At 33.6% G+C, this 18320-nt stretch overlaps 4 protein-coding genes across 6 annotated transcripts; 2 read left to right on the top strand and 2 right to left on the bottom strand.

Moving 5' to 3' along the window:
• The first annotated feature begins 308 nt into the window (after positions 1-308).
• LOC106651570 (protein mini spindles) lies at positions 309-10430 on the top strand. Of its 2 annotated transcripts, XM_014370119.2 has the most exons (28): positions 309-716; positions 1330-1396; positions 1482-1675; positions 1746-1952; positions 2018-2316; positions 2389-2612; positions 2697-3185; positions 3262-3627; positions 3707-3852; positions 3933-4151; positions 4214-4397; positions 4476-4919; positions 4985-5147; positions 5231-5400; positions 5474-5641; positions 5713-5988; positions 6051-6254; positions 6328-6657; positions 6726-6934; positions 7056-7223; positions 7708-7905; positions 7973-8135; positions 8340-8686; positions 8773-8935; positions 9005-9181; positions 9260-9397; positions 9484-9655; positions 9728-10430. In XM_014370119.2, the coding sequence occupies exons 2-28, from the start codon at positions 1340-1342 to the stop codon at positions 9841-9843; spliced, it is 5991 nt and encodes a 1996-aa protein (XP_014225605.1). In that variant the 5' UTR covers positions 309-716; positions 1330-1339; the 3' UTR covers positions 9844-10430. The 2 variants fall into 2 exon arrangements, with proteins under 2 accessions (XP_014225605.1, XP_014225606.1); XM_014370120.1 differs by lacking the exons at positions 309-716; positions 7056-7223 and having other exon boundaries at positions 1340-1396.
• On the bottom strand, positions 10427-11838 carry LOC106651575 (NADH-ubiquinone oxidoreductase subunit 8). Its single transcript, XM_014370131.2, has 4 exons — positions 11719-11838; positions 11167-11431; positions 10876-11068; positions 10427-10805 (listed from the first exon to the last, which is right to left on the bottom strand). The coding sequence occupies exons 1-4, from the start codon at positions 11741-11743 to the stop codon at positions 10674-10676; spliced, it is 615 nt and encodes a 204-aa protein (XP_014225617.1). The 5' UTR covers positions 11744-11838; the 3' UTR covers positions 10427-10673.
• A 106-nt stretch (positions 11839-11944) lies between these two features.
• Positions 11945-14714, top strand: LOC106651574 (histone H4 transcription factor-like). Of its 2 annotated transcripts, XM_014370130.2 has the most exons (6): positions 11945-12047; positions 12154-13041; positions 13124-13463; positions 13537-13852; positions 13937-14216; positions 14291-14714. In XM_014370130.2, the coding sequence occupies exons 2-6, from the start codon at positions 12559-12561 to the stop codon at positions 14459-14461; spliced, it is 1590 nt and encodes a 529-aa protein (XP_014225616.1). In that variant the 5' UTR covers positions 11945-12047; positions 12154-12558; the 3' UTR covers positions 14462-14714. The 2 variants fall into 2 exon arrangements, with proteins under 2 accessions (XP_014225616.1, XP_023314525.1); XM_023458757.1 differs by having other exon boundaries at positions 11945-13041.
• On the bottom strand, positions 14483-18319 carry LOC106651573 (ubiquitin carboxyl-terminal hydrolase calypso). The gene is made up of 8 exons (XM_014370129.2): positions 17433-18319; positions 17090-17304; positions 16212-17008; positions 16001-16146; positions 15832-15918; positions 15443-15759; positions 15222-15370; positions 14483-15137 (listed from the first exon to the last, which is right to left on the bottom strand). The coding sequence occupies exons 1-8, from the start codon at positions 17488-17490 to the stop codon at positions 15044-15046; spliced, it is 1863 nt and encodes a 620-aa protein (XP_014225615.1). The 5' UTR covers positions 17491-18319; the 3' UTR covers positions 14483-15043.
• Between the last annotated feature and the right edge of the window lies 1 nt (position 18320).

Genomic DNA, 18320 nt, shown 5'->3' on the forward strand with positions numbered 1-18320 from the left:
GCAACTCTCGAGATGGTATCCCGCCGCGATCTCATGCGCGAGATTTATCTTCCTGAAATGAAGAATCGCCGTTAGGCCTACATCGTTATATACCTATCTACGTTATACCTGTGTGCAACCTTGTAAGGCTGCACTTATAAGTACGTTTATATGTGCGATTCTCGGCGAGATGCGCAAGAGCAAACTTGGCCTTTTCTACTGCAAAGTATAGATCAGGATTATTTGAAAATATAGGTATTCTATGTATATAGTGTGTATGTGTGTCGTCACGCCGTGCGTAGATATTTCCGCGCAAACGTATAAAGCGATACACCACGGCTAGCAGCAGCAGCAGCTTTTAGTGTACCGCAAAGCAGCAGCGCGAATAAGCGCAATGGCCGCCGAAATATAGCTGCGGACTGTCGGTTAGGACGTAGTACTAATAAAGGCGCCAGTTGATCAGGCAAACTATAGCAGAGAAAACGCGCTACTTTATATTACTGACTGTTGCTCGATCGTGCGTGGCCTACAACTGAAGCTCCTGGATAACTCTCGTAACTGTTATACGTTTGTCAAACTAATCTCGTCTCGACTTTACTCAGTGATATAGTTACTTCGTGTTTGTTATTGTTTTTTTGCCAACTCGGCGCTGACTTTGACACTTTCTTTATTATTACTCATTGAGCGGAGCCTGCAGACTTTGCAGTCGAAAAGTGCCACAGTGACAATTACATGAAGTAAGTTCACCCTTTTCATTTTTCCGCGTTCTCGCGTTGATCGATTTTTGTGCAGTTAGCTTTTTGTCAGCCGCACTGCATGTATTGATAAACCAGAACCCGCGCATCGATTTGTCCCTTCACAACGACTTCGCATTTTTCCGACTTTTTTGTCCACGGAACAAAGACAAATAAATATAAGAGCTCCTTGGGTACACTCGTGTACATAACAAACTGATAACTTGGTTTTTTTTGTTACTCCATTGAAGCTTTGCGTTTGTTATTGTTGTCGCTGAGATTGTTTAGTGCAGCGAAACCTAAACTTAGGGTTATCGCGAAGTGGTTCAGATTTAGCTTCACACACTGTGGGTAAGGGAACGAATCGACCAAGATTCCTATATATGTGTAGGACGGCCAAAGAGAAGGAATACATAATACGTATAATAAGCAACTTCTATGTGTTTGTGATCGTTTTTGAATTTTTTTCCGAGAGTGGGAGACTGATATTGTCTTGGCGGACGGTTGTAGGTCCTCTTGCATAAATTACGTATCTTCTCTCGTAACTGGTCACGACTCGTGTTTTTTTTATGTGATTTTTGCCTTTTCTAAAAGTCCTTTCTTTCTGGAATTGCAGATTTTAAAAAATGGAAGAAGACACTGAATTCACCAAATTACCCGTCGAGGATCGTTGCGTGCACAAAGTGAGTTTATTTTTAAGCTACAGATTTATTTAAAATTGTTATATTTATAATAATTAAATGACTAATTTATTTAATTTTGTACTAGTTGTGGAAAGCTCGCTTACATGGCTATGAAGAGTGTGCTAAAAATTTTAGACTAATAGACGATGAAAAGTCACCTGAATGGAACAAATTTCTTGGTCTCGTTAAAAAGTTTGTCTCCGACAGTAATGCTGCTGCTCAAGAAAAGGGATTGGAAGCTGTGCTGGCTTATGTAGAAAATGCAGCTGTTGCTGGAAAGTGAGTGTTGATTTTTTCACTTGTTGACATACAATTTTGTCATCACTGATGGTAAATATTATTTCCGCAGGACAACTAATGATGTTATAAGTGGAATTGTCACAAAGTGTATTGCTGCACCTAAAGCTAAGACTAAAGAACTAGCTGTGCAAATAATTTTAATGTACATTGAGATCGAAAAGCAGGAAGCTGTTCAAGAAGAACTTATTAAAGGAACAGAGGCAAAAAATCCTAAAATTGTCTCAGCCTGTATCTCGACATTGACCCTTGCCTTAAGGTACTTGATAGTTTTTTGAATAATTTTATGTAGTGATCAATCAATTGAATTTAATATTTTTACAGAGAATTCGGACCCAAAGTCATGAATATTAAGCCTTTAATGAAGAAAATTCCTACCCTGCTTGAAGACAGAGATAAAAATGTTCGTGATGAAACTAAAGCTCTAGTTGTAGAAATATATAGGTGGTTAGGTCCTTCATTTAAACAACAACTGAGTAATTTAAAACCGGTCCAGTTAAGTGAATTAGAGACAGAATTTAATAATTTGGGCAATGATAAAGCTGTTCCAAACAGATACCTTAGATCTCAAAAACCAAAAGTTGTTTCAAATACAGAAAGTAATGATTGTGAAGTCGAAGATGGTTGGTATTTATTTTAAATTTATTAATGAAATCTGTATTTACCAAAGCATAAGCTATTTTTTTCATTTCCAGATGATGAAGTTGATGATGACGGTAGTAATCAGCCTGACATTGATCCATATGATCTCATTGATCCAGTTGATATTCTTTCTAAACTACCAAAAGATTTTTATGATAAACTTGAATCTAAGAAATGGCAAGAGCGAAAAGAATCTCTTGAAGCATTGGATACACTGGTCAAAAATCCAAAGTTAGAGAATGGAGATTATGGGGAATGTACTCGGGCCCTAAAAAAAGTAAGATTGCCATTCATTTACACAATAAAATTGATTTTATAAACTTTCTATGCAGATGTTTCATTAACGTATATTTATTTTCAGATTGTGGCTAAAGATTCTAATGTTGTTGTTGTGACCTTGGCAGTTAAATGCATGGCTGGTCTGGCAGGTGGATTGAAGAAACGTTTTCAACCTTATGCATTAACTTGTCTTCCTGCTATTTTAGAAAAATTCAAAGAAAAGAAACAGACTGTTGTAGTAGCTCTCAGAGAATGTGCTGATGCAATATTTTTGAGTGTGAATATTGAACAAATCTCAGAAGATGTCTTGGCTGCTTTAGAAAATAAAAATCCTTCAGTCAAGGCTGAAACTGCTTCATTTTTAGCTCGATGTTTATCAAGAACACCTCCTACAAGTTTAAATAAAAAGTTATTAAAAGCCTACACAGGTCCTTTGCTCAAAACACTAAATGAACCAGATCCTGCAGTTAGAGATAATAGTGCTGATGCTATAGGAACAGCATTGAAATTAGTTGGAGATAAAACTATGTCAGCTTTTCTTGTTGATGTAGACAATCTGAAAATGACAAAAGTAAGAATATCTAATTTAAAAAAATATTTTTCAAGCATCATGACATAACTAATTTTATTATTACCCTATGTTTTAGATCAAAGAAAGTGCTGAGAAAGCAGTGATTCACGTGAAAGTTGCGGCACCTAAAAAAACTCCTGCTACAAGGCCTAATACTGCACCAGCTAAAGTAGAAACAACATCTAAAAATTCTGAAAATGATAGCAAACCAAAAAGGCCTGCTACTGCAGCTCCTAAAAAACAAGCAATCAAAAAGCCGGCATCCGCTGGCTCTAATGCTGCAACAAACAAAAAAGCTCCAGTAAAACTTCAAACTGAGAAAAATTATAGCACTGAAGAAGTTGATGAAATGGCTGCTGAAATGCTTCCAAAAGAAATATTATCAGGATTGGTTGATAGCAACTGGAAAAATCGTTTAGCCGCTGTTGAGCAATTGACAACGGTAATTAATATTTCTTTTATTTATATCAATGTATAAGGTAGTTTTAAGAACTTAGAAAGTTATGTTTAATATTTTTTAGCATGTCAAGCAAATGGACGATGTACCCACACAAATAATTGTCAGGGTTTTAGGCAAGAAACCAGGTTTTAAAGACACAAATTTCCAAGTTCTAAAGCTGCGCATAGAACTTGTTAAAATGCTAGCTGAGAATTACAAATTCACTAGGTAATTCGAATTAATATTAAACGATGTAGAAAGATAAATGTTACATTTAAAAGAATTAAGTAAATTTTGCTATTTTACAGCACGGTTTGTGAATATTGTCTAACCGATATTACTGAAAAGTTAGGAGATGTTAAGAATACAACTACTGCATCTGAAACTTTGACTGCTATTGCAGAGGTCATAAGTTTCGAGTATGTAGCAAATGAAGTTATGACTTTTGCTTTTAATCAGAAAAATCCAAAAGTTCAACAAGAAACTCTACTTTGGATATCAAAATCTTTAACAGAATTTGGTTTCACGTAAGTGCTCTGGTTATTGTTTAGTACACTGCTTATTTTTAACGTGATTTTTTATATTTTAGGTTGAACGCTAAATCTTTGATAGAAAATGTAAAGAAGGCGATTGCAGCAACAAATCCTGGAATTCGAACAGCTGCTATTTCATTAGTGGGTACTATGTACATGTTTATGGGAAAGCCATTGCTTACATTCTTTGAAAATGAAAAGCCAGCTCTAAAACAGCAAATTGAACAAGAATGTGAGAAGGTATTTAATCTTCATTTAATTATTCATAATAACTTACTTTTAAAAAAACAAAAATTACTTTCCAAAATTTGTGCATAGTTTGAAGGAGAAGTGCCTCCTGCGCCGATTCGTAAAGCAAAATCAAAAAAAAGTGCTAAACAAGGGCAGGGAGATGAAGAAATTGAGGAAGATGTAGAAGAAAATTCGGCACCTGCAATTGATTTGAGTGAAATGATTCCGAGAGTTGACATTAGTAATCAGTTAACAGAAGCTCTAATTAACGAATTGTCTGATAAAAATTGGAAAGTCCGAAACGAAGCTGTTCAAAAAATTAGTAACATTGTTACTGAAGCCAAGTTGATTAAAGGGTCTCTCGGAGATTTACCCTTAGCATTAGCTCAACGATTATCCGACAGCAATATTAAGATCGCACAGGCAACTTTAGGTCTTTGTGAAACTTTAGCAACGGCTATGGGACCACCAATTAAACAATATATTCGTGCCCTTTTTCCCGGTTTTCTTCAAAGTCTTGGTGATTCGAAAGTATGTACTAATTATTTTTATCTATCAAAAATATGAACATGGTCTGAAAAAAAAATTTTTTTTAGGCGTGGATGCGCACTGCAGCTATATCGTGCATAAATTGTTGGGGAGATCAATGCGGCTACAAAGAATTTTTTGACGGTGAAATGATAGGAGATGCATTGAAATCTGGTTCTCCAATTATGCGGAATGAAATGTGGATATGGTTATCCGAAAAATTGGGCGGAAGTAAGATTTATTTCTTCATTTATAACTAAAACTTTTGTTATCATAAATACCCAATTGTTATAATACTAAATGCATTTTTACAGTTCCTCCAAAACAGATTCCAAAAGAAGAACTCATGGTTTGTATACCAGTTCTCTATAACAACTTGGAAGACCGAAATTCTGATGTTAGAAAAAATGCACAAGAAGCTGTATTAGGGTTTATGCTTCATTTATCTTATGAATCGATGGTGAGACAAACGGAAAAATTAAAGGTAATTATATTTTCACATAGAGTAACTGTGAGAAAACTAAACATTCCATGTAACTCGATATCCTGTTTTTAAGCCTGGATCTAAAAATGCTGTGATTGGAGTATTGGATAAAGTACGTCCAAATCTTCCGGTCAAGCCTTTACCAACTAAAAAAGCTCCACCTGCTGACGATGGAAGCTCCAAAACAGTTAAAAGTGGAGGAGCATTGCAGAAAGCTTCAAAAGCTGGAATCAAGACAAAAGTAAAATTAAAAAATTCAAAACATTTTGAAAATGTTTTAACTTTTACTGATTAATTTACAATTTTTTGTAGGGTGCCAATGCTGCAAGTAAACCTACGAGTGCTCGGAAGAAAGACGACGATGTTGATACAAGTCCCCTACTCGCTGTAAATAACATGAAACATCAGCGATCTATTGACGAGCAAAAGTTGAAAATTCTCAAATGGAACTTTACAACGCCCAGAGAGGAATTCGTCGATTTGCTGAAAGATTTGATGTCCACGGCAAATGTTAATAAAACTTTGATGGCAAATATGTTCCATGCTGATTTTCGTTATCATCTTAAAGCCATCGAATCTTTGACTGAGGTAAATCAAAGAACTATTATTTTTTTCATTTTTAAATTTATTAATACATTTTTTTCGAATAGGATTTACCAACCAACAGCAAAGCATTAGTATCGAATTTGGATTTAATATTGAAATGGCTTACCCTAAGATTCTTTGATACCAATCCTTCTGTATTGTTAAAGGGATTAGAATATCTTCAAACAGTCTTTAACTTTTTGATTGAAGACCAATATCATATGTTGGAAAATGAAGCATCATCATTTATTCCTTATTTAATAATTAAAGTAAGCATAATAGCTTAGATCTATTGTATTATTTTATAATGAAATTTAACTTATTTTCTTATTTTTCGTTCAGATCGGAGATCCAAAAGATGCGGTTCGAAACGGAGTCAAAGCCTTATTCAAACAAATAGCTATGGTGTACCCAGTTAGTAAACTCTTTTCATATGTAATGGAAGGTTTGAAATCTAAAAATGCTAGACAAAGAACGGAATGTTTGGATCAATTAGGAGTACTCATAGAAAGCTATGGTGTATCCGTTTGTCAACCTTCTCCTGCGGCTGCTTTGAAAGAAGTCGCTAAACAGATTGCTGATCGTGATAACTCGGTTAGAAATGCAGCTTTAAACTGTATAGTTCAAGCTTATTTTTTGGAAGGTGAACGAGTTTATAAACTTGTAGGACAAGTACGTTGAATTTTATATTCCTTCTATGATTGTGGAAGAATTTTTTTAAATAGTTTTAATTTGCGCAGATTTCAGAGAAAGATCAATCTTTACTTGATGAACGTATTAAGAGAGCGGCCAAAAATAGGCCTGCTAAACCAGCACCTACGGTTAAAGCTAAAGCTGCTACTCAAGCTTCTATACCCACAAACATGAAGGAAGTGGATGAGCCTAATTACGACGACGATGAGCCAGAAGAGGAAGAAGAGGAAGAAAAAATGGAAGAAGAAAATGACGAGTGAGTCTTTTTAACAATAATATGTAATAGATTTTCGCCATTAAGATGAGAAGAAATTTTTATTTTTCGTGGTTTCTATATTATTTTTTTAAAATATTTTTACACTTCATCGGATGTTTAGGAACAAAAAAACTCCAATCCAGGTAGAAGACGGCAAATATCTAGAATCAACATTTGTTTGCAACAAGGGTACCGAGTACGAAAGTGCCAAGTTGAAAGAGGATACTAGTTCTCATGAAAAACAATCAAAAATTTCGTCTTTAGATAAAATCAAGTCAAATAATGCAGTGTTCGTTTATTTCTTTTTGTTTTGATTGTTATTATTATAAAATGAGTTTTTATGTTTTCCATAATGGTGGTGGACATTGTTTTTCAGTATATCACTAGGTTTTGATTGTATTTTTTCGAAAACGTCGTAAAATATCATTTTGCTCGGTAGATTAGCTAGTACGAAAATTTGTTTTTGTTTTGTTATTCTAATTGACAAAAAACTGCAATACATGTATAAAGAAAGTACACTTTTTTAATAGAATAGAGTGCTCTATATTGTTCTTATGTTTAAATATAAGTTAAGGTAGAAGTAGAAAATAAAAATAGTAGTAAATTGTAAGATACACAAGGAAAGCAGATTAGTATTGAATGAATAAGCGAACTGTAAACATCGCAGAAAACATAAGAAAAGTTAACATAAGAACAGTACAGAGATATTCTATTAAAGAAAGTATACTTTCTACTTGAAAGTGTACTTATACATATTAATTAATTTTCTTTAGCAATGTCCCGGTGCCGCAAGTTAAGCCGCAACCAATAAAAGTACAGCCAAAGGTATCGGGACCATTTGGATTGGACATGGAGTTATTACACAAAATTGAATCAAGTGCTCCAGTTCGATGTCGAGTTCCTAAGTTAATAGAGCCGAATTTGGATATGGGCGAATCTGTTGAGTTGTTGAATTCTGCTCAGCCAAGGCAGTAAGTATCGATAATGTTTGTTTGATAATGATGTGACTTTTGACTTATTTAAATTTAAAAATTTTAGAATTATCCCAATATCGCCTCCAAAGCTTTTGCAACCTAATTCAGTTGATAATATTTCTCCTTCATTAAATATGAATAAAGAAGATAATTTAGACCGTACTATTCTTGGGATGGCTAGCTTAGATCTTTCAGTAGCAATTATGTCAATGAACGCCATGGAAACAGTAAGTAAAATTTTTTAGAAGGAATATTTGTGGCAGAAATAACTCATATTGTTATTTTTGCATACGCGAAAACAATATTTCAATGAACATGGATAAGTTATTTTATCCGTCAAATAGCCACACTTTTTCTCTTAGTTGGATCGAACATATATATCGATCCCTTAATTTTCCTGTATTTAATATAAATTATTTTAAAATTTGTAGTATTTAAAATCACACCACGTGACGATGTTGCAAAGTAAAGAAGACAAGTTTATTAATTCAGTAAACATGCAACTGAAGCTTTTGCAAACTTACCCATTGCACCATGGAAATTCCCAAGTATCAAAAGGTTTTAGAAATACATTTATGCTAATCCTCACTTTTTACGACACTGGTATACTTGGTAAAAACGTTTCAACACAAAATTTGAAAGACCTAGTGGATCAACTTATTGGATTTTTAGCCGAGAATAAACTTGAACGTATGAGTGATTCTGAGGCTTATGTGAGAGTCATAAATAATATAGTTCTAAAGATTATTGATAATTCGGACCATACCACGATCATATGGTAAATAAAAAATGATGTTTATGTATTGAAATTGAAAATTTATTTTAAAATGAATTACTGTTAATTAACATTTCAATACTTTTTAGTGTACTAATAAAATTATTGCACGAGCGCGCCGACTCCAAGGGTCCCATTAAGTACGAGGATTTGATTATGAAGTGCCTATGGAAAACTGTCAAAACTATACCTAATTGGGCTGGTGACTTGGATTATGATGCTATTCTTTTGGAGGCGCACAACTTCTTTAAAGTAAATTGAATACACAAAAAGCTTAATATTTTGCAGAACATGTCATAAATTTCTTGAATTCAATTTTAGGATTATCCAACCTCCTGGTGGAAAAAGCAAAAGAAGCCTGATACATCGATGCGCACTATAAAAACAGTATTACACAGTATGACTCAAGTTAAAGGCAGCACTATACTTTGTCATCTTACTCAAATTAATAATACAAATGAATCTGAACTTCGAGTTTACTTAATGAGGCTTATATCGGTTTGTATTCCTAACATACATTCTACAACAATTTAAAAGATTATTTATGTTGACCCATGCATTTTTTAACTCTTAAAGACGTTTAAACCGGATGATGTCACCAAAAAAGGAATATCTAAATCAAGCAACAATCAAATTCAAAATCAAAATCTTTCCGTGCAGCAGCAACTGTCGGAAATATTCAAGAAAATTGGATCTGAACAACATAAACGAGAAGTAAGTCACATTTAAAGTGTTTAAATAAATTCACAAATCTTTTTATGCTACATTTTTAAAATATAACAATAAATATTCTGTTTTAGGGAATTGCTCAGCTGTATGACTTCAAACTTCGTCATCCGGAAGCCGACGTTAAACCGTATTTAGAAAAATCACATCAGTATTTTCAAGACTACGTAGAACAAGGGCTGAAAGAAATAGATAGAACTCGAAAAAATCAAAATCTCATGACTGATCAAGCTAACAATCGTACAGGTATAAAGAAATGACAAATAATGATATGAGTGATAAATAAGCAACCACTAGTAACTGTTCTCCGTTTTATAGGTAATTATCGTTTAGGAAGTACCACTGAAGGGGGAAAGAGTGTCCTAGAAGCTTCAACCTTGCAGAGACTGGAAAGACTGAGAGCTCTGGAAGCTCAGTGTCAGAACCGATCGTGAATGAAGAAGTAAATTTATAATTATTTAGGGACGCGTTTTCATTGAATACAATTCTAATATCAGCCAATCACAGATCTGATCGTAAGTTAATGGGATTATTTATCCTTTTAAATTTTAAATGCAAAATAAAAAACTATAATAGTTGTGTATAGTCGATGTCATTATTATAAATTATGACGTTTGTATGTCCTTTGTTATGAAATCCATGATTGTATTTTTAAAGCAAAATATTCGAGCATATAAGAGTTCATGTAATCGAGCTTAAGAGTTTTTTGCCAGATTGAATTCTAGCATATTTTTTCATCCAGTTGACAGTTATTAAATTAGATTTATAACTAGGTTTTATTATTAAAATTTATTCGTAATTATTGCTAGAATTGATATGTATAGTTTGGGAATAATTTATTGATACTTGTGTCTAATTTTTTGTTAATTGTGAACAAGAATAATAATATAAGTCTCCTTTATATACTTTTTTTGTAGCATTTTAAGATGGAGAACATGAACATTTTAACCATCTTAAAATGTAGTATTTACAATATATTATGATTTTTTAATAAAAAAAGTTAGAATGCAATATAAATGAATCCTAATTGTTATTTACTTTAATATTTTCTCATAATCAAATAATGTACATGTAATAAAACGAGGTTTACGTCTCAGCTTCAAGAAGATGGATGATGAACAGTTCTTTCAAAACGGCCCGTAATAACAAAAATCATTTATGTATTACCATCATAACAATCTATAATACATGAAATTCTCATTTTCTACTTTTTAAAATATCAACGATATTAAGTATAGCTTGTTTACTAAGACAAAATTTCACATTAACGATACAAATGATCTGCATGTAAATTAGAAGCAATTTCAGATTCCCACTTATCTCCATTGTTCAATAATTTTTCCTTATTATACAACATTTCTTCGTGTGTTTCTGTAGAGAACTCGAAATTGGGACCCTAAAATAAAAATTATTGTAACAAGAGCGTATAAATATTATGTTTATAAATATATTGTTAAATGTTTTACCTCAACTATAGCATCAACGGGACAAGCTTCTTGACAAAAACCACAGTAAATACACTTGGTCATGTCAATATCATAACGCGTTGTACGTCTTGAACCATCTGATCTTTCTTCAGCCTCAATTGTAATGGCTTGAGCGGGGCAAATAGCTTCACAGAGTTTGCAAGCAATACACCTTTCCTCGCCTGATGGGTACCTAAAGAAATTGATTATATAAGATATAATTTATTCATTTTAATTTTTCTATGACACTTGGTATGCTTGATATTAATAAAATAAGTAAATTTTGATCACCTTCTAAGAGCATGTTCTCCTCTAAACCTAGGACTTAAAGGTCCTTTTTCAAATGGATAATTAATAGTTGCTGGTTCTCTAAAATAATAAGAAAGTGTAACTCCTAAGCCTCGAATCAGTTCTTGGAAAAACAAAGAAGTAACAGCTCGCTCCCTTATATCCTGCCAAGATAATTCATCTTGAGTTTTTTGGGGATTAACCACATAGTATTTACTACGAGAAGAGACGGCCAATATTTTAGGAGCTATGCTCTTGAGTTTGGCAACTGAAACATTTTAAGTCAGTTAATGTTTTGTGTTTACATAACGATAAACGATCGAAAAAGCCAGTGATAAGAAGATGCCATGAAAATGAAGAACACAATGGAATTTAATTTATCATATGAAAAATAAATATTCGTAAAACTTTGGTTAATATGCAAAGCTTTTCGCGAATCGTACAATAATGCAATAACTAAAATAGGTTATGATTACTCAATATTAGCAATCGAATATCGCACATTCTTATCACTTTAACAAATCACATAATTTATAATGTATAAAAATACATTACATCTTGATGGTAGCATCAAAGACATGATGATTTAGACGAGTTACTCCGAAAAAATGTATCCAAAACAGATCCTTCGAAGACCGTGCTTCGGAAATTCAGAACGAAAGCAGACTGTTTCTGACTGCCTGTGAATTGTTCCTTCGCGCAATAAAGAGGGGAGAGAGCCCGCAGTAACGACAAGCAGACGACGTTTGCTCTGCAACTGACAGCGTCACTTGAGTGGCAGATGTTAGTGACAACACCACTACAATAATGAAAACATCAATCGAACTTCATGCTCATAAGTAGTTCTATACAAAAAATTGTTGTTCAAAAAGCTGAACTTTTTGGTAAATAATTATAAACTATTACTTTGTAATCGATCTTCGAGAATAAATATAATTCTATCTAATTTGCTCCTTGGAGAATTACTCAACGAATTTCTGATATTCTCAGTGGGCACTACTAATCTCGTAAATTCAATCGTAAGAAGTAATGAAGTTTCCTTGAAAGTTGACCTGAAAAAAGCAGAAAAATCAGGTATTGCGAAGAAGATCAAATTATAAGGTAGCCAACTGTCGACTATCACAGGTGCTTCATGTTACTTCAATTCCCGCCAACGTCATATAGACGAGAATTGATCGTTGATATTTTGGCGGCTTGTCGAGCTTCCCCTGTTTTTGCTACTGCGTTTGTGCTCGATCCTCCTTGTGATGCGTCGTATTTTTGGGTTTCAAGTGCATCTATTAGAGCGAAATTCATTGGATCAAGTATTGAGAAATGGTTCTTAAGATTGTGGAGTTGACGGCAGTTCTAGAAAGAGAGTAACATTGAAAAAGTAAGAAAGTAATTTTGATAACAATGAACGAAACAGTGGAACAATTGATGGTGAGCAAAGACGCTCAAGAACGATGCAGCAAGTGGATAGATCAAATCGATCCTCTTCTATTGGTGACTAACAATTCCAAACATAAACTTGAAGACGACGGTGAATCGATTGTTGAGACGGACTCGGAGTTCGATTCTGTGTCAGAATGTGGGGCCAAGAGACGCAAAATTGCCGTTAAATTGAAAGCTGAGACTCTCAATTTGTCTTGCCAATGGCGTGATTGTACTTTTAGTGAAAAGTCTTTAGATAATTTTATCAAACATGTTTCCTATCATATCCCAGAAGTGGAATACAAAGAAATTTCTGATGATATTGGGAATTATTGTTGTTTGTGGGATGGTTGTGAATATCAGTGTGATGAAGATGTTCAAATCATGAGGCATGTGAATTATCATGCTTTTCATACTAAGATCAAAAGTTTAGGAACCAATATCAGGGGGAGAATAAAATTACCTGTAAGCATATTAATCTTGACATGATACACAAACAATTTTATAAACTTTAATTTACTCCTAATGCTATTTACTTTATTCACAGAAATGTAGAAGAGATGCTGATTGGAAAAATATCATTGAGTCATTACCTGATCATAAGTGTCAGTGGCATTCATGCACTGCAAAAGATTTCACTAATTATAATTATTTTCTCTATCATGTTCAAAGTCATGCTGAAAATAATCCTAGGGGCAACAAAATAGCTGGTGGAATAAAATGTTTGTGGGAATCATGTAAATGTTCTTTTCCAAGTTTATATAAATTAAAAGAACATCTCAGAACTCATACGAAGGAAAGAATTGTTGCCTGTCCAGATTGTGGTACAATGTTTGCTTCAAATTCTAAATTTCATGAACATTGCAAAAGGCAAATTCCTTTAGAAGGTAAAACATGCATTTTTTTAAATTAAATTTTAGTTATATGCATAAAAAATCTTAATTATGTTTCGTTTTTTAGTTCAAGGCTTTCAATGCTCCCACTGCAATAAGTATTATCCTACTGAAAATATTTTAAGAGAACATATGAGGAATCACATATTCCACTACAAATGTAGCATGTGTGATATGACTTGTGAATCTCCTTCAGGATTAGCAAAACATGTTTTGTACAGGCATACTGAAGAAAGAAACTTTCCTTGCAGTGTATGTTCTCATAGAGCTAAGTCACAACAAGATTTAGATAGTCACATGAATTTACATGGTCCTAGTTCTAATTTTACTTGTACATATGAAGGATGTTCTTATGCTTGTAAAAATGCATATACTCTAGATAGGTTTGTGTTTGTTTACAATCATTCAAGTTTGTAAAAATAGATATTTTTAAAATAAAATGTTTTAATTTTGTAACGTTTTTTCAGGCACATTGAAAAAGTTCACAGATTAGAAATAAGATGGTACTGTTGTCATGAGTGTCCCATTAAGTATAGAAAAAGTTACAGACTTACTAGACATCTTATTGAAGATCATCATTTACAATGGCTAAGTGGACATAAGAGATTTCAATATATACTTGAAGATGATGGTTGTTATAGATTACAAACAGTAAGGTATGAGAGTATTGATGAAAATAATACTACTGCTAAAGATAATCCACCAGCTAAAGCAGATGTGGATAAAGAAACTGTTGCAAATCAAGAGGTAAATTTCATTGTAGGCAATCATAATCATTCAAATTTTTATTATAAGCTAAAAATTCTGAATAAATTTTTTAGGTTTATCAAGTTGTTATTGAAAACACTGATTATTCTAAATCCATGCCAAATATTGTTATATCTATTGGCGAAATTGATGAACATGGAAATATAATTGAAAATAAATATATTGAAACTCAAGAAACCACTGAACTACCACCTTCTGCTGGACCTCCTATAATATTAACATAATAATTCAAAGAGGTTTGTAGATGGAAGAAAATTTTTTTTATTCTGTTTGGAAATTCGAAAAATACATTTTGTATTTTTATATTTTATAACATTTGTTGTACAACAACATATTTGGTTACACAGTAATGAAAAAAATTACTGTAACTATTGAATTTTAAATTAAATTTTAACATAGTGAGATAAAAGACTTATATCAATGTTAGAACAAACTTTTAAACCCATGATCAAGAGAAATATACAAAATTACAATGCACATTTTGTGAAGAATTTTTTGCCCTAATTCCATTTACATTCATTATAAGTCTATTCATAAAAAATTTAAAAGTCATAATTTTATTATTCCTACATTAAACATTTGTTTACATACACTGAAAGTAACAAACCTTAATCTACTTACAGTTATACAATATCTATTAAAGTCATTCACTTTACAGCTTTAAACATTATCGCAATAAATGAAATATCAACAAATTGATGAGAAAGCACATGTATCCTAAGCAAAGAATACACAATATTTTGTGTAAACTTTTTAGGTACTCAAAGTCTATAATAAAATAAAAACCTCATCTTTTATGATCTAATTCACTTTCGTTTTTTTCCTTTTGTTCTGCCTCGTCTTCTTTTTGGCGCCGTTGTTGTGCGACTCGAGTCGGATGCTGCTGCTCTTTTAGCAGTTCTAAAATCAATAATTAAAATATATTAGTGTAACGATAAATTACAAAAATAAAACATAGAAAATTTTAAAGTAAGTGATTTTTACCTTGACACTCTGTTAACATTTACAGTGGGTTGTTTTTTAAGTTGTAGATTTTGTTGAACTAGTTCTGCAAGTTTACCTTGTTGAGCTAACATAGACAAAAATGTACAGATAAATTCATCATAGTTGTGGGTTCTTCTGCAATCATCCACCTGAAATTTTATTTTGAATTATAGTATAGAAACCTTCAATATTGCAGTAATTGTTTAGAAATACATTTCTACCTTGTACTTTTCACGCTTATCATTTTCGTCTTTTAAAGCTATTTCACAAACGCCAATCTCATTTTCTAAATTCTTTAAGAGAGCTAATAAATCTTTAGGAGTGAAAGTATGTGGTTCCATAAGTTCTGAATCTTTTACAGTAAGTTCAGAGTCTATTTTTGCAGTTTTTTTTTCTTCTGTAAGAACTTCGCCATTAGTTGTTTTCACTGGAGTTTGTGGAATTTTGACTTCTCCAGATAGACAAATTTTCTTATTTACTGATGTATTTTCGGGAGGAATTCTTTTTCCATTTATGTTGATGTTGCTTAAAGAATGTGCTGTAAATATAGTGAATACATTAGTTTTCAACATAAATGAATTATCAAAATATAATCGTAAATATTACATACTTATTCCATTCTCTGTCTTATCATCTAATGCCATTTTGATCACAACAAATTTCTTAAAATCTTTTATTGCAGTTGGACTAAGATTCCCTACAATTTAAAATGAAAAATAGGTAATTTTTTTATTCTAAAATAAAAATTTAGTACAATAGTACAACAATGATTTTCTTACTTTGAGAAGGTGAATTGAAAGCAGAACCTATTTCAGATGAAGTTTCAGTACTAGATGTACTATTTGGGGATGGCGATGTTTGAATCTGCAGAGGCATCGCATAGTCTAGTTCACAGACATTCACAAACTTTTCAGGATTGCTAGTGCTAAAAAATAATATTCATGAGTACAAACTTTTCTCTTCATCATAATTCATCAAAAGCTTATTTACCTTGTAGAAGGCTTTGCATTAGAACTTGAAGCTTCTGTAGTTGACTGGGGGCACTGTTCTTTACTAATAATAGGGATAGAATTTGTACCATCAATTTCCATTTTTACTACATCATCACTATTTTCATCTTCAGTCTTTTCTTTTTTTTCATTTGATTTTTCTGACTTTCCAATGTCAGCATTACTATTACTATTATTCATACTACTAGCACTATTCTTATTACTATAATTTTCTGTACTGTTTTGATTAGTCAATTTCATGAGTTGTTGCAGAGCTTCTAAAACTATTTGACGATTAGTTTTTAACATTGTTAATTTGTGAGTTATTGCAATTCTTCGATCTGGTACAACAGCCATCAAATTAAATCTAATGTCTTGGGCTTGCTCGCCATTTGAAATACCTAAACGTTCAGTTATAACCCTTTTAAATTTATCTGTCCACTCTTCATCTTCAGACCATAGACCGTGATCAACTGGATATGGTTTAAGACCATCTAACTCAAATAATCTTCCATTTATTGGTACGTAACTAACAAAGTGGAAAGTTTCACCAGTAGATCTTGCAGATGAGACAGTTGTAACATTTTTATCAGGTGGACGTCTTCTTGCTTGAGGCATTGCATGAGAATTATGAGCACAAGCTATTTCTGGTGTGTTTCCGATGGCCCAGCCTTTATTTTCCGGATTCATACCAGCTGTGTGTTCTTTTAACCGCGTCAACACTTCACCTAATTGAATACTTGAACAATTAAGTAAAACTGACAGTAGCGCATGTGTTGCACAACTGTTAGGCACAACCTATAAAACATAAATATTAGGATAATTATGAGCTAAGAAAATATTTGATGTTAATTTTTGTAGTAATTGATTAATTCAAACCTGTTGTGCAAAAAACATATTGTTGACCGTCTCTTCATCTTTACAAAATGTTTCATCTTCCTCGACAACCTTACGCCTTGATCTTCTCTCTTCTATCCATCTGAATAAGAAGATGAAACCATAAACAGGCCCTTCGAGTGATTTTTGCACGTCATAGATTTCCTCAACTTGCACTCCTTGAGTACCAAAGTCCTCGAGGAGCAGTGTAAACAGGCCTGCAATTGTCAAAAAGTGAGCATTGAAATGCAGGTAGTGGTTGTTGTTGTTGTTGTTGTTGGAAAAGGACTGGACGGACTTTGACAGAGGTTTGTCGATAAAGCGAGGTAAAAAATTGCCAACGAACCTGGATCACTCTCGAGTTCCAGCCAACCATCGGTGAGCCGATTGATGTCAACGGGCATTTTCGTAGCATTATTCCTTCATATCTGTTGTGACGCGAGCAGCGAGCATAGGAGGTTCGGTGTACATTATCTCGGCTCGCGCGACTCTGCGAGACTTTTCGCTAATGTTTTTCTCCTTGTTGAGGCTGCCATACCATATCACGCATCGGCAAAAGTGTCAGCTGGGCGCCGCGCGATGCCATTTATGCACAAACACTATTTATTTCCACTTTTCAATCGTACGTATACACACAGCAGCTCGCACTCCTGCGATTACACAGGCTGCTATACATACTTACAACATAGGGCATATATATACACATTACTCGTCGTATATCAGCAGAGAGAATCAGCGACAAACATACTATGCGAATACGCCTTAACACTTCTTAGGTAGTACACTGCGTGAATGCTGCGATCGAGCAAACGTGCTGCAGTATAGGTGTATATATCGTTGTGTGCACTATATAGGTGCAGACTATAGGTCTGCTGCTTTACGCACACGGAGTACTCGGGACGGGCCAGGCATAGTCCAAAATGCAGTCACCGTGACGCGAACGTCTGGGCCGCCGCACACGTGTTGTTATGATTATCGCGCATTACGTGTGACGTGACAGTCACTGGCGCGGCCCGAGTCGAGTCGATTATAAATGTATGTAAGGGACCGCGAATACGTATAGATTGAGGCAGCTATTGACACACGCGAATTCCGCTTCGTGCCCAACTTTCGTTATGTAAATTATCTGCCAGAGTAATACTCGTCATTCGTACATTTCATAACTCGCACGCGCAAGATTGCGCAATCGAAAGAAATTGCCTATAAAGCTGTGACGCGAGATCTGCTGGGCTAC

This window comes from Trichogramma pretiosum, unplaced genomic scaffold (genome assembly GCF_000599845.2).
Source record: "Trichogramma pretiosum strain Unisexual culture from Peru unplaced genomic scaffold, Tpre_2.0 scaffold55, whole genome shotgun sequence".
In the NCBI taxonomy this organism is placed as follows: domain Eukaryota; kingdom Metazoa; phylum Arthropoda; class Insecta; order Hymenoptera; family Trichogrammatidae; genus Trichogramma; species Trichogramma pretiosum.